Source organism: Glossina fuscipes, unplaced genomic scaffold (assembly GCF_014805625.2).
Source record: "Glossina fuscipes isolate IAEA_lab_2018 unplaced genomic scaffold, Yale_Gfus_2 110, whole genome shotgun sequence".
Taxonomy (NCBI): domain Eukaryota; kingdom Metazoa; phylum Arthropoda; class Insecta; order Diptera; family Glossinidae; genus Glossina; species Glossina fuscipes.
This window is the reverse complement of record NW_023998453.1, coordinates 181,403-196,616: the sequence shown is the minus strand read 5'-3', so window position 1 is coordinate 196,616 and position 15,214 is coordinate 181,403. Positions and strand designations below refer to the sequence as shown.

Here is a 15,214-nt window from a genome sequence, read left to right as displayed (position 1 = left end):
TTCATTTTGCTTTATAAGTTCAGTAAAATGAATAGCGCGTTGAAAGATTTACTTAGGAAGAATTTAAAATTTGCTTTAAAAAATATTGATAAGCATTAGTTTTGCAGATTGCTGACTAATTTTAAAATAAGATATCTTTCTTTTCTTTTTATCAATATTTTTATTCTTCTTGAAAGTTTATCTTGACCCTTAGACATTAAACTTGTATGAAGGCACAATAGTTCTCATTTTTTCAGATGAGACAATTATGAAAAAAAATTAAAGCCCATTGATCGAAACATATTTTGTTGTGCAAAAAGAATTTGTAGTTAATTTTAATGCTTAGATATCATGTAAATGAAAAAGTCTTTACCTTATGCGTATATATGCCTATATATATATATATATGCATATATATATATGCATATATATTTTCTAGATACGTATTATTTAAAGTAACATTTATAAGTGAACGCAGATAACGAAGCAAAATCATGTTTTTCTACCTTTTTTTTCCTGACTATTATTATTATCATTTTTTTTATTTTTCACGTCACTACATTAATTTTTTTACTGTTAAACGAAATAATCAAAATTGTGTTAAAACTTTTAAATCATGTTACAAAAATGTTATACGGTTATAATAAAATTAAATCCAATCACCTTAAAATTAATTTTTGCAAATTTTCAAATTATTGATAAACTTTATATTTATATTAAATTTAAGTTAAAACATTTTAATATTTTTCAATCTTCAAATTATTGTCTACATTCGTTTTACATTTGAAAATCATTTCTCATATAAACAATTAATTAAGTTTAACTAAAAACAAAAATATTTAGTAGAAGGAAGAATAAATTTAAAAAAAAAAGTTATAAAAAACAAATAATTTCCAAAATAAGAGTAAAACACCCGCGTGTGTATTACATTGTTGATAATGCTAATATAATAAAATGATAATGAAACTATTATATATAAATATAAACATAAATTACATATATAAATATATATGTATATGTAGTTACGCGTACCGGTACCGATATGATAATAAAATTAATAATAATTACTTGGCTTACATGTTAAAAATGAATTCATTCATTTCAAAATTTTACTGTGAATTGTAATGAGTCACGAATAACATGACGCGTTTTTTTTTTAGTAAGGTTTTTTAATTCTGTAATTACGAAAGAAGATAAGTTTGCATCAGTTTACCGCAGCTCGGTTTTTAACTGCTAAAACTACATGCATATGTAACCAACGCCAAGGCATGGAACGAGATGAGGGATACGACAGATCGGATGCGGATGCAGAGAACAAATGAAACAAAACAAGTAAGTACTTTGTTTAAATTTTATTTTCTACCTTCAAATATTTTTACTATTATGGATACTTTTGCTCACATATATAAACACATATAATTTTTTTTTAAAGCCACGAAGCTTCAGACAAATGAAGATATCCAAGTGTTTGTCATATAATACACAAAGAACATTAAGGTAGATACCGACTCATTGCAAATTTCACTCGGATTTCATTTTTAGCGATTACAAGCTACGCAGTAGCATTTAACTCTTATTGAAGTACTTCTTTTTTATAGAACACTTTCTCCGACGGAGAGTATTCGTGAATCCGCTTATAATGAGCAGACGACTTTTATCTATTGTGCTGGTAAATGGTTCTGCCATCTCATCTACTTATCTTTGTTTGTTGTATTGTCCTATTTTGGCGTCTCTCTTAATATATTACAGAAAAAAACCAAGTAAAAATATTATAGTGGTCCAAGGCCCACCATTAAATGTCCCAAATAATCTTACAATTCTTCAGTGGTCGAAAAATGGTCCGGACCGAAACGTGTCAGTGTACCAAATTCGATTAAAATATCGTCAAAAATTGTGTTCTGTAAGGTGAACGCAAGAGTTCAAGACGAAAAAGTAGACGAAACATGAATTTGCTTTTTAAAATATGTACATACAAAAGTAGAAAGTTGAATAACATTTGTGCAAAGATATGCTACGCCATCCACCATACACATATTTTATAAAATAAAAAAAAAAAAAATGCAACAGCAAACTAATGTTTAATAAAAAAGAAATTGACACATAACAATAATAACCGAGTGAAAAGTAACTTACATGTCGGGACTTTGGTAAGTCATTTTTCATTCCGTTAATTTATTTACCAGCAAAATTAAGAGTGCCTTAATATAAAGTCGATCAAACTATCCCTACTCGTTATTGACCATTTCGATAAACAAACATATCTCAGGGTCAAACCAACAAATACTTGATACTATTAATACTATATTTGAGGACATATTTTACTAACTGTTGTTTGCGTGCGAAATTAAACAACGTTATTAAATAAGATTTCACAATTTCTTTTCAAAAACTAATACATTTCATACGATAATCAGGGTCTCCTTTAAAATAAAAAAGCAAGACAAGGTTTTCATTTTAATCAATTTTTTTATTACAATTTTATTATGTGCTCACTGTAAACGTCTTCAGGACGACGTTTGTCGTCCGCTATTTTCTTTTTATAACCGGCAGAAACTACGAGCGCATCACAGTGTATTTGTTCCCTGTTTTTTGACTGATTTAATTTATTATAACGTCTGTCTTCGTTTGCTTTTCCATGAAGAAGATGGCTATGGATATAAAAATTTTTTCTCATTAGAATATTTTTTGGACATAATAAATAAGTAAATAAATAAACATATAAAGTTTTGATTTTGCTGGACATGAAATGCTCTGTTCTGCTTCTATCATTTTTCTTAACAGCCCTGTTCTTTCTTGTTTCTTTACTATTCATTCCTATACAATAAAAATTTGGTTTGTGTACTTCACCGAATTATAACTTATTCTTGTACAAATAGAAGCGTGCGTGTCGGGAATTAAAAAAAAAATTGGAGGTATAAGATTTAAAAAAAAAAAAACCTAAAGACTAGAGTTAGTTGTATTTCAGTGCAATTATGTAAGTTGAAATTATTTTAGAAAGCGATTTTGGGGCTGAAAAATTGTCATCTAAAGAATCGTACGGTAATTTTTTTCCTATAAGAAAAATTTGTTAATAAGAGTGTGCGTTTCGGGAATTTCATAAAAACAAAAGTGTTGGCCGTGTAATCGAAAAAGTGCGAAATAGTTCAATAGTTATGAAAATATCGTTGAAATTATTTAAGAAAGCAATTTTGGTGCTAATAAAGTTTCGTTTAAAAAAGTGTCGTCTAATTGTTTACAAAAGGAAGAAAATTAATTTTTAATAATTACGATTAGAAATAGAATCAAAAAACAATCGTGGTAACGTTACGTTTTGTGCGAGAAAAAGAGTGATCTTACTTTTTACAAAAACAATGCAATAAATGAATTTTATCATCTTAAGAAATTTGAAAATTTCGTTATTGATAATATCAAGAAGATAACAAATTTAAGCGCGACACTACGGAAATAAGGTAAGTTTAATGCGTACAGCCAACTAGTGTACAAATGTACTTTATACCCTTTCCATATATTGCAGAAGACCAAAATGATTCACATGTTCGTAGTTTTCAGTTAAATGTAAAAATCACAAAACCTGCGCATTTCTGGAGATTTATTTAGGCTTTTTTCATAGACTCCGGCGCTTTATTTTCCATTTTATTTGGCCTAAGCAAACCTTAATAATTTAAACGAAGATTGAGCTAAACTAAATTTTCTATTTCTAAATTAAAAATTCTATTACTTTAACAGACGGCTTGATGAAATTTCTCGTTTAACAGATTCCGTTAGGAAATTGCTCATTTAACAGATTGCGCAGGGGAATTTCTACCACTTTAACAGATTGCTTGAGGAAATTTATTGAAAGAAACTCTGTGCCTTGTAATTAATTTTAGATTTTGGATTACGATTCTTCCTAAAAGTAGTCTTTAATATTTTTTACTCTACATATAAATACGTATATGGCGTGGCAAAGTCATTATGTAAAGTCATAATGAAAATTTGCTATAGACTTTAAAAAAATTTCTTCGTTGGAAAGCAAAATGTGGAACTTATTCTCCCATTAAGAACGTAAAAACCATAAACTAAGAGGCTGCATATGGACTTTTTTAAGCTTTATAGTTTTATAGTTGGAGAAATAAATAAATGAATGAAAAATAAAAGAAGCGAAAGCGAAAATTATTATGTTCAATATCTACATTACCCGATTCCTATCCATGATCATTATTGCAGATCAACACTGAGGACAACTCGGTAAGGCTCGGTATCATTTGTTCTGCTTGTTTGCAAATTGTGTTCTGATAACTCTATGGTATGTTGCTTGATCATTTAAGCTTTTTTTTAAGCTATTCACTATAGGTTTTAAGCTTCGTGATGCCACCGCAGGTTGTATAGTAACACAAATAAGAACATTACACTTGGCTAAGGCCAATCATCAAATACCCTACACCCGATCTTACGGTTTATTTTTTGTTTTTTTTCATACCATACAATTTTGTTTTTTTTTTTATATTGGCAAATGTAAAGAAATTTACCAAATATTGGTCGACTGACCCAAAAATTGTTTACTTATTGCCAATAAATCTATTACTTATTAACTGTTTAGTCAAAATGTCAAAAATTAAGTTTCTTTTTTTTTTTGTCAAATGCTGATGAAGAGATAGGAAAAATCATTTTTTATACCTTGAAAGATTTAGAGTAACATCTAGAGTAAGATCTAGAGTAACAAGCTTCGAATGTACCATTCGATTCAGAATCAGTTTTCGGATCGATCTAAGCTTGCCTGTCCGGCTGTCTGTTTTGTTTGTTTGTTTTCAACCTGCAGATATTTTGACGAAAATTGGTATATTGTTTTGGCCCAAAGAAGAATGCTAATGAAAATGGTTCGAATCGCAGTGCTGTTTCGACCACTTCTCTGACGGGAGGTGTTGAGTATTTAATGGCGGGATATGGATACTACAGTTTTTTTTTTTTTGGTTTTTTTTTTAAACTGTGCTGAGAGGTTTTTTCTCCCTTATATTAACTTCACAGGAAAGGTGGAGAAAAACATAAAATGCAAAACTTTGGTTTATAGGCATATGACTTACACGGATAGAAGCGAATTCCTTCGAATCTTACGGATTATGTCGGCCAATGACTTTAGGATTTTCGAAGTAGCGCCTATACTTCCTTGATGAGGCTTAAAAAAACAAAAATTGATTATGTAGATGAACGCGTGAAAAAAACAACGAAATTCATAGTCTATTAAAATGACGGGAAAAAAGTCCTTTTAGTCGCATGCGAAATAAAATATTTTTACCACTTCCCTAAAATAAGTAATTTTTTCGATAACCAAATTTTTCTTGCTTGCCTGGACTGCGTCTTTCCGATCTTGTTACCAATTGTTTGTTAATTAATTTGTAAATAATAATTTTTGCATTTTTTTATTCGAGTTAAATAATATATATATTTTACAATTTTATCTTAGATATACAACTACACTAAATGAAATGAAATATTTGAAATTAGTGAATGCATTACTTTCTCGTAACACAATATCATCGTTTATTGGTCTATATGTTGCAGTGTGTAGTATGCAGAATGTACTGCAATACGTTCATACATAAAATGTCCTCAGAATGGAAAGGAAAATTGATTTAGGAATAAACACAATATGCCTGTCAAGTGTATTATTTCTCAGTGAAATGAATGTGAGTGCAGGTACCTTTTTTTCAAGTAAACACACAAAGTGTTGCAATAGAAATTATTAATTAATGCTTATATAATACTGTTTAGGGAATGTATCCTAATTCTAATGTTTAAGCATTAACCTCCTTCCAATGAACGATAGCACGTTGAAAATCGGGTGCCTTCGCGAACGGTCTAGTTCCGTCCGTATGAACGTATTCATTAACTTGATAATCCAAATAGGTTTTATAATGATAAACATCATTGCCTAATTGCTGTAAATTGAAAAATTGAATAATGAAAAGATTGAAAGAAATATTTTATTTCAATTTAGCGATGCTTACCTGAGTTAAAGGACTAGTGTTTGTGGTTAGAATACCGGTGAAATTTTTTGCTTTGGCCACATTTAAAACCTCATGCTCCATGAAGTGCATACAAGCTATATTTTCTTGAGGATTTAAATCCTCATGGGTGCCCATCATAAAGGAATGCAGTATTTTATTGAGTCCTTTTGGTAAGTAAGTGTCTCTATAAAATAGGAGTTAAGTGCAAATAACGTATACTATTGAAATTGTGCTGTACTCTCTACCTTATGGGTCCTTCAACATATTCGAGGAAATCAAAGACAATTATCAATTTACTCTTCACTTCTACGTCAGGTTCGTTACGAGCATCAAAATTTAAAGCAGTTGCAATAATGCGTTTAGTATTTTTATCTCTCACCACAAAGCTAAGATCCTTCTCCACCAAATCGTTCCAAATATCCTACGGAAAATAATAAATTTTTTTTTTTTATTTAGGGAATTTTTCACATTTTCAAACAAGCAAGGAGGCTCACACTTATAAGATCACTGTAATCGCTAGGGAGTATATCAGGTTTTAGCCATTGCTCCAAATCAGCCTTACCGTAAAAACTATCAACAATAATTCTAAATAGAGAAGAGACGCATTAACACACAAACGATTTACATTCCCAAAAATTATTTATGAAGATACACTTACTGTATCACCTCATTTTTATGATTATGTTGTAAAGGTATCGCCTCCATATCCAAATGCGGGCAACTGTTAATCCAAAGTTCATTGTCATCTTCTACCATACTTGTTTCGCAATCCTTGGTCATAGTATGTAGAATTTCGCCTAAATCTTTAGCGGTTATGAATTGCGATATGCCAATGTTGTAGCCTTTCTCTCTTAATAATGTTACGGTATATATCGAATTAAGCGAATTTCCGCCCAACTCGTAAAAATTACTATTCGCCGATAGCGTGGTGCGCGTCGAACGTCCTATAACATTGCCTACAGTTTCAAATAAATCTTCAGCTGCTTCCCTTAACTCATCGGGTACCTGCGAATAATCGTAATCTAAAACGATACTCGAATCTCCATCATTATTATTCGCCGTTTCGTATAATTTCAATAACGCTTGACGATCCACTTTGCCGTTGACCAAAAGAGGCACATGATCGATTAGAACGACTTGTGGCATCATGTAATCCGCCAATTGATTTTTTAATTTGCTTTCTAATTGCAACTCATTAATCAAGGGCGAATCATCTCTTAACTTAACAAAAACTAATAAGGCCTGATCAACTTGTCCGGCATGATAGCAAAGCACTATTGCTTTCTCCACTTGAGGCAATTCGATAACAATTTTCTCCACTTCTGAAAGATCAACACGATGCCCTCTAATCTTAATTTGAGAATCGGTACGACCCTCGTACATTATATGACCATTAAATAAAGAACCGTAATCTCCGGTGCGGTAAAGTCGAGAATATTCTAAAATTAAATATAATTTTATATATATATTAATTTGACGAAAGCTTTTGCTTAAATCAAATATTTATGCGAACAAGGACTTACTTAATTCAACTGCTAAAGGATTCTCTAAAAATTTTTCCGGATCCCTGCCGTTAACGTAGCCTCTGGCCAGATTTGAGCCTGATACAAATATCTCACCGATCTCACCGGTCTTTACCGGTCTATAATCGCTGTCTAATAGATATATCACAGTATTTATGACTGGTACACCTGTGAAAGTATTTACGTATACTTTGGGTATTTATTTGGCGATTGTAATTTTTTAGAGCTTACCTATCGGTACACGATCGTAATGACTCAGTTGTTTTTTATTTTCACATGCGAAATACGTTACGTCGCCCATTACTTCAGTCGAACCGTAGAAATTGTACAGTGCATGTGCACCCTCTTCGAAATAATCAAAGAAATTCATCGCTAAACTAAGCGGCAACGGTTCCCCAGAACATACCCACATTTGAAGGTTGCCTAACAACTTTTGTCCCTTTTGCGCTAGACCGCAGGTATTGCCGTCCAAACTGAGATACATCAGTAATGAACGCAATAGTGTTGGTACTAAAACCAAGCGTCTGATTTTGTACTCCTCCAACAATTGGACTAGACGTTCTGGATCTTTAGTTATCAGTTTAGGTACCACCAGCACGGCTAGACCTGAAAGTGATTAAAAAATATATGCTTTTTTTAATATTTAAAAATTAATGGAGTTTGGTTGACAACGAACAAGCAACAACTCTTTCGATAAAAGTTTGGCCGAACAAGGAAAATTCTTTTTTGAATTCCGTCATAAGGAATTTTTCTGACTTTTTACAAAGCTTAGTATCTCTTCCCCCCCCCATCAACGATGGGCACGATAATACTGGCATAAGTGAAATTATGGTAATCGTGCGATTTTTGGCGCATAAGTACAGTTGCACTTATTTCGGTTCCTTTGTTTCATAAGCGAAAGGCTAACCGCCATTATTTTAAATGTAATTGATTATCTTATAAGATTAGTCTAGTCCAGGTTGGCAAGCTTTGAGTATATTGTAGTGAACTAAGCAAACGAGAAAAAGCTAAGAAAATTATATTTGGCTGTGAACGGATAGTTTATGCCCTCCATCTCTATTTTAAAAATAAATCAAAAAAACCCAAATTTCGATATTCTGTAATGAGCGAGCCCGATTTTTGTAGAGCTATCATGGAACTGTCTATGAAAAGTTTGACATAATTACTACTTTTGTATCTATTCTCGTATATAAGTGAAAAGAGAAGTGAGCTCAGCTTATGTTGCTCTCCGAGTATTTCGTTTCCGACCGATGAAGTGGTCCATTGACAATTTCAATTCAACCGACCTGTAAGAATTTCTAGTATTTTAGTTAAATTTGAAGTCGCGATACATTAATTTTTATGCGCAGAAGATAGTTTACCGGGGCCCGGTGGGCAGACAAAGATGCCTAGATCGATTCAGAATCGGGCCTTGATGGAGAATATGTAAAATTAAAGGAGCTTAAAAAATGTCTTGTGTGCCTGTTCCGAACAAAATGACAGAACGAACGCACTTCAAAGCCCCGTTTGCTGGGCAGTGCAAGGAAGGTATGCAGGTAACGTATATGACTACATCTGCATTTTCTACTTGTGAAATTGACAAACATTAAATACGTGGTAACTAAATTGATGTGGTTTTGTATCGTATGTGCGTGCCGTTTGTTAACTTAATTAAGTGCTCGCTCTAATTGTTGAATAAAAGCCAAAGCGCACCTTTGAATGCCAAAAATTACACGACACCGTAAATAAATATTCAAATGATGTCAAATAATTGTCACTAATGACATGATGTCTTTTAAAATGAATTAAAAAAAATAAATAAAAAATAAAAAAAAAATCGGTTCGCATTCATTTTTATTAACTTACCGCACAACAGTGGACCCCACAACTCTGCTACTGAATCAACGAACGTTAGAGTTGTTTTAAAAACGGTTACTGTCTCTTGCGGTTTGTACGGGAATGTATTCCATTGCCATTGCAAACGATTTAATATAACTTCATGGGGTAAACGTACGCCTTTCGGTACGCCAGTGCTGCCTGATGTATACAAAACGACAGCTAAATGTTTACTTCCCTCGGCTAACATATCATCCGCGATTAAATTCTCTTCGAACTGTTGCGCATTGTCAGTAATTTCAGTTATACTATATGTTAATGTTTTTCCAAAACGTTGCTTATCGATGTTATCATCACACACGACCATAATCGGTTTCGATTCCTGAAGTATATGTTCAACGCGATTAGCAGGAAAACTAGGGTCAATAGGCAGATAAGCGGCACCTGTCTTCCAAATCGCCAGTAATGTCGTAACTAAACGATCGGAGGGCTGCATACAAATTCCTATAATAAAATCTCCATCTTTGTTGGGTTGTACGAAATGTTGTTTTGATTCCTTCACTAAGAATCGAGCCCACTTATTGGCCGCCGTGTTCATTTGTCTGTACGTGATTTGTTGATAATTTTGCGCAGTCTTAAATGACGAATCATTGCCATGTTCGTTGTTCTCTCTGTTGCCATTATTGTGTATTAACGCTATCTGATGGGAATGATGTTTAAGATTTTCTTCAAAAATTCTATACAAAGGTTTTATATTGTTATCTTGCTGTTGACCTTTGACAATGGATAACTTTACCATGGAACCCATGATCTAAAAAGAAGAAAAAAAAAAAAAAGATTTATATTAAATATGAAAGAATAAAGCGACTCTTGTCCGCATTCTCTCTCAATTTGGCGCCAAAGTTCATTTCAGTTCATTTTAATGGATTTGTTTGTTCTTCCTATTGTCTGCTATGACGTTAGAACGCTTGTCCCGGAAATCTTGTCAAATCTTGACATCTACATATGTTGTTAATGACTACATGTCGACCTTGAATTTGGCCAAACTGGCTTCATTAGCAAAAGCCTATCATTTACTCTGTATAATAGATAATGATTTTAAACTTTCTACACACGTTTATCGTACTCATCTAAGACTTTAGTGAAAAAATGGGCGTGATTCGCAAAAATACCTTGAATGAATATAAAAAATATCATACAAAGCCCGTGAGACTTTTGCTTGATTTGAAAAACGCATGCAAATCCATTAAGTCGCCTAAAATACCAACGAAAGAATTACTCTGTTCGACGTACTGGTGCCCTCTCGGATTTATTAAAGTATTTTGCAATTATTACGCAAGTAAATTGATGTGTGTCCTAAGGTGAACATAAACTTTTCCTATGATTTTTTTTTTTTTTTTAATTTCAGGGACTCCTTTAGGAGAGAGTAACTAACTCCTTCACAGAAGATGCGCAAGTAGTAGTGTCTCTTGTAACAGTAAAGATTTGAGTTTAGCAAAAAAAAAAAAATAATAAAAATTATATATATATATATATATATATTTACTTCCTTTTTATTATAATCTCAACAGGTTTTCTTTTCTTCTTTTTTTTTGCTTTTCAACTATTAAGAGAACATTATATTATATATGCAATAAGCTTTCTTGAAGCTGTCAAAATTTTGAAAGCCTTCTGTCAGCACATGTCATGCACGTTCAATCAAATCAAACGCGTGAAGATTTACATATTCTTGGTAATATATTTATTTTATTAATCATATTGTAACGTTCAGTTGTATGAGTTGACGAAGGCAAGCACATATTTATTGGCTTCGTACGAATGATCGGGTGTGCAAACTGCTCGGCTGTCCGGTTGTTTAAGTCGACTATAGTTCACGCGGACAAGACGACAATTGAAAAAACTATTACACGCCTGGCCTTTGAATTGTGACGAAGAAATTCGAAAAGAATTTTGATGACGATAGGTGTTTCAAATGACCGATGACTATCATTTTTACTCTTAAAAATCAGAAGGTCCTAATAGGTGATTTGACCAACAATTTCCGCTAAGATATGTGAGTTAGATTTTCTTCCTTACCATAATCATGGCTCAGGCAAATGACGTCTAACTACAAACTCAATTATGCTCTAAGAATATAGCTCGGTTCTGCCATAAAAACTCGTTATACCCGCTTCACATTTTATACTAATTAAGATTTTTTATACATGACAGGTCGACCACTGGTGGGTGAGTCAAAGTCTTGCAAACAGTATAAAACATATTCTAGCATAATCCAGTTCTTCGCTAGGAGGTGTAAAAAAAAAGACTACATCTTATGAAATGAAGTTAATACTGAAGGCGGGTAGACAGTATTTCTCGCGAGAAAATTTTTTTAATAAAAAAAATTACTTCAGGGGACGTTGGAAAGGGATATTTTTACTTCAATCAAGGTGAAAATGTATTTATTTATTATTTAGTGTAAATACTAAATAAGCTAACAGTGTTATATATTCATGATTAGTATTGAAGTGGCCTTCGAATGTCTGACCGCCCTTGTAAATATGTGTGTGATAAACAAAAAGTAAGATACAAGCGTTAAATTTGGCGAAAACATTGCACGTTATTGCAGGGAAAATGGGGCGGATCGGTCAAAATAAACGTCTGCAGTCCAGCATAAGCTTAATAAGAAAATTAGGTTAAGTGCCGAATACTCATAAACGAAAGTACGACTATTCTGTAGGGTGCAGAATCAGGAACTAAATCTATCAATATTACGGAGTAGCAAAATTTAGACAGATGTGGACTTGGCTACGTAACGCGCGTCATATTCTTCTCTTAGCGGATATAATTTTGTAATTCTTTATAGGGATTTTTGAAAGTCTTCAAGAATCGCCTGATTAAGCTGCAGAGTATAATTTTTGTTGTTGTCTCTTGAAATCATTTTCATTAATTAGAGCGTGTGTGTATAATTTTAATTGCTATTTTTTGTCTAACGTTTAGCTAATATATACAAATTATTTAATAACAGTTCGGTAATGAAAATTTTTCTGATCTGTTGTCATACACCGACTAAACTAGTCGAACGAAATTTTAAGCAATTTGTTACACTTCATAATTAGTGGCATAGAATCGACATCTCTTCTCTCTCTCTCTCTCTCTCTCGCTGTCGATATTTGGGCGCTTAGTTTAATATTAATTTAATGTTGTTGCTGTACTGGTTGTTGTTGTTGTTGATTTTGTAAATATTGATGTCGGTGTCGATGTCGTATTAGTGTTTCAGAAAAAAAAAAAAAAAACAAATAAAAAATCAAAAAATATTAAAATCAATTAGCTCCAAAGGGGCTGAGTTTATTTATGTGCGTGGTTACAAAACCTGAATGGACGGCTTAATATGAGAAATTTATTGTGAAGTAATAATAATATGATTGAGATTGAAATTTTTAATTTTGTTATTAATCAAAAGTTTATGTAACATTTTTGATTTAATTATTATTATCAAAAGACAAACAACACGCATTTTATTAATATCAGGTCTGAGTGCATCTAGACGGTTATTAGACAATATTTACTGCAAATAATTTTCATATCTTTTTTATTGGCTAGATTGCATACATCGCAGGTGCGAATAATTCGTTTTGCATCAAAAGAACGATCGATCTGTCATACTATTAATGAAATTTATTAGCCGTAAAGAACTTTTTTGTACATTATTTATGCAAATCGTGATAAAATGGATTGCATTCTGATAACACCCAATATCTTAGACTTGATTTGCAAAGTCGAGTACATATATAAGTATAAGTAGGATAATATTGCGCTACGAGATTTTTGCATTGGCCAGCAAATGCGGTCTCTTGCAAAAAGGCAATTAATGCAGATAAACGAAAAGTTATTACGTAATATTACCTACCCGATCCAATCTATTCAATTCTTACTTTGTTTCGATATTCTTTTGTAGGGCGTAGTAAGTTTTTTAAAGAATTTCTATATTCTATGATAATTTAATGTCAAAATTTTACCTATACATTTGCCTTATCTTGAAACTCTTCCCATGCAGCCGCTAAACCCCCCCCCCTGTTATAGTCAGATGTGCTCTTTTTGGTCGATATAACCAAGTTTGTCCGCCCTCTCTTCTACTGTTTGCTTATGCTCGCAAAGATTGATGTATTTCTTGCAGATACTGATGTGAAACATTGTAGAAACATTTGCCAAGAAAGTTCCGTATGAGAATGCCTGCTCACGTTCTCCCCTCAGTTAAAGAAATATTTTGCAATTTTTAATCTCGTCTTCTGAGTATTAATTTGCTTTGCCTGTCTTGCTGGAGTGCCAGTAAGCGATATACTTCTGTCAAGCTTGCGATCGTAAAAAGTTTGAACTACATCCGTCTGGTTTTCTGTTAAGTTTATTTTTTAATTGCTTGAAATCTCCCACCTGCAAATCATATATTGAGGCACACTGGAAATCATATGTTAAGGCCGTGTACACACACACAGTAAGTATGGAAGCTTCGTCTTAACATGGATGTCAATTTTTTTTGTAGGTATGGATATGTTCTGCCCATTTGTAATCGTAGGCCAAGTCGTGTAATACGTATCATGTCCTGCGTTGCTATACATTTCAATAAACTCCTTGAATTTCACAATATTTTCAAGCCATCATGAGCTAGTCTACCCTCTTTCCTATTAAACTACTTTTTACGATGCTCATTTCGATCGGTAAATTGAAGCCTCTCTAAATTCAGGCGATTCTTAAAAGCCCTAGGTAATTCCATAGTTTTCTAAAAATTAAAATTCGACATTTTATCCAAATAAACTTTTATTCGTTTTGTTTTTCTGGCTATAGTAAGCTATTTTACGATATTTTGATCGATTCCATTTTATTCTTCATTCTTCTATGGTATTCAATAGAATTTTTTCTAATTCTTTACCATTGTATATCACTCTTTGCTGCTTTCTGCTATTCTTTACTATTTCATGCTATTGTGAGCCATTCTTCTACTCGATACTAGTTTTTGCCAATTGAAGGTATTTCGACTTTTTGTCATTCTTTACTATTCTGCCTTATTTTTTATCAGTTTATTATAATCCCTGCTATTTCCAGCCATTATGCTATTTTGTGCTACTTTGTATTACTTCTATGTACTTTTTTCTATGTAAAGCTGCTCGAATATTTTGCACCGCTTTTTGCTATTTAATGCTCTTCCGTTCATTTATTATAGTCTTTGCTATATTGTGATATTGTTGCTATTTTATGCTATCTTTTATTATTTCATGCTAGTATGCTTTTTGGCACTACTTTTGCTATTTCATGCTATTCTCTTTTTTGTCACTCTACTATTCTGCGATGTACTCTGTCAATTTATTATACTCTTTGCAATTTTTCCTACTATTAGGCTATTTTATACTACCTTTTATTATTTCATGCTATTATGCCTCTTATGTTAGTCTTTGCCAATCTGCTTATTTGCTATTTCATGCTATACCGTTTTTTGTCACCTTGCTGTTGATATATTCGATCAATTTATGATATTTTTTGCAATTTACTGCCATTGTGCTATTTTATGCTGCCTTTTTATTATTTCAGAGTTTTTATGCTGGGCTTTGCTAAGTAATACTTACTACTCTACTTTTTAATATTTAATTTCAGTCTTTACTTTTTCTTGCTATAATTTGCTATTTCATGCTACACTACTATTCTTTATTCTATGCTAGCCCATACATATCATTTCTTCCATTCTTTCCCTCCTATAATTGACGATTAAGTAATCAATAAACATAAACGTTATTTGAATTTAATTGCAAAGTATTTATAAGTCACTGGGTAGGAATAAACTGTAATTTATTTTTTAACATTTTTAAGGATAATTATTGAAGAATTTTAAATGAATGTAAACCAACTAACAACCATTAAAAAAAAAAAAAAAAAAAAAAAAAA

The 15,214-nt window shown here is 32.2% G+C and overlaps 1 protein-coding gene across 1 annotated transcript in view; it reads right to left on the bottom strand.

Annotated features, from left to right (window-relative positions):
- Positions 1-5,471: 5,471 nt before the first annotated feature.
- LOC119638808 (mycosubtilin synthase subunit C) overlaps positions 5,472-15,214 on the bottom strand; it is a 29,815-nt gene continuing 20,072 nt past the window's right edge. The window contains exons 2-9 of the mRNA XM_038035826.1: positions 9,332-10,112; positions 7,718-8,092; positions 7,487-7,654; positions 6,622-7,402; positions 6,458-6,548; positions 6,209-6,384; positions 5,964-6,147; positions 5,472-5,894 (exon numbers count right to left, since the gene is read on the bottom strand). Coding sequence (XP_037891754.1) covers positions 5,751-5,894; positions 5,964-6,147; positions 6,209-6,384; positions 6,458-6,548; positions 6,622-7,402; positions 7,487-7,654; positions 7,718-8,092; positions 9,332-10,109 — 2,697 coding nt within the window. The 5' untranslated portion in view covers positions 10,110-10,112 and the 3' untranslated portion in view covers positions 5,472-5,750. The remainder of the gene's footprint in view (positions 5,895-5,963; positions 6,148-6,208; positions 6,385-6,457; positions 6,549-6,621; positions 7,403-7,486; positions 7,655-7,717; positions 8,093-9,331; positions 10,113-15,214) is intronic.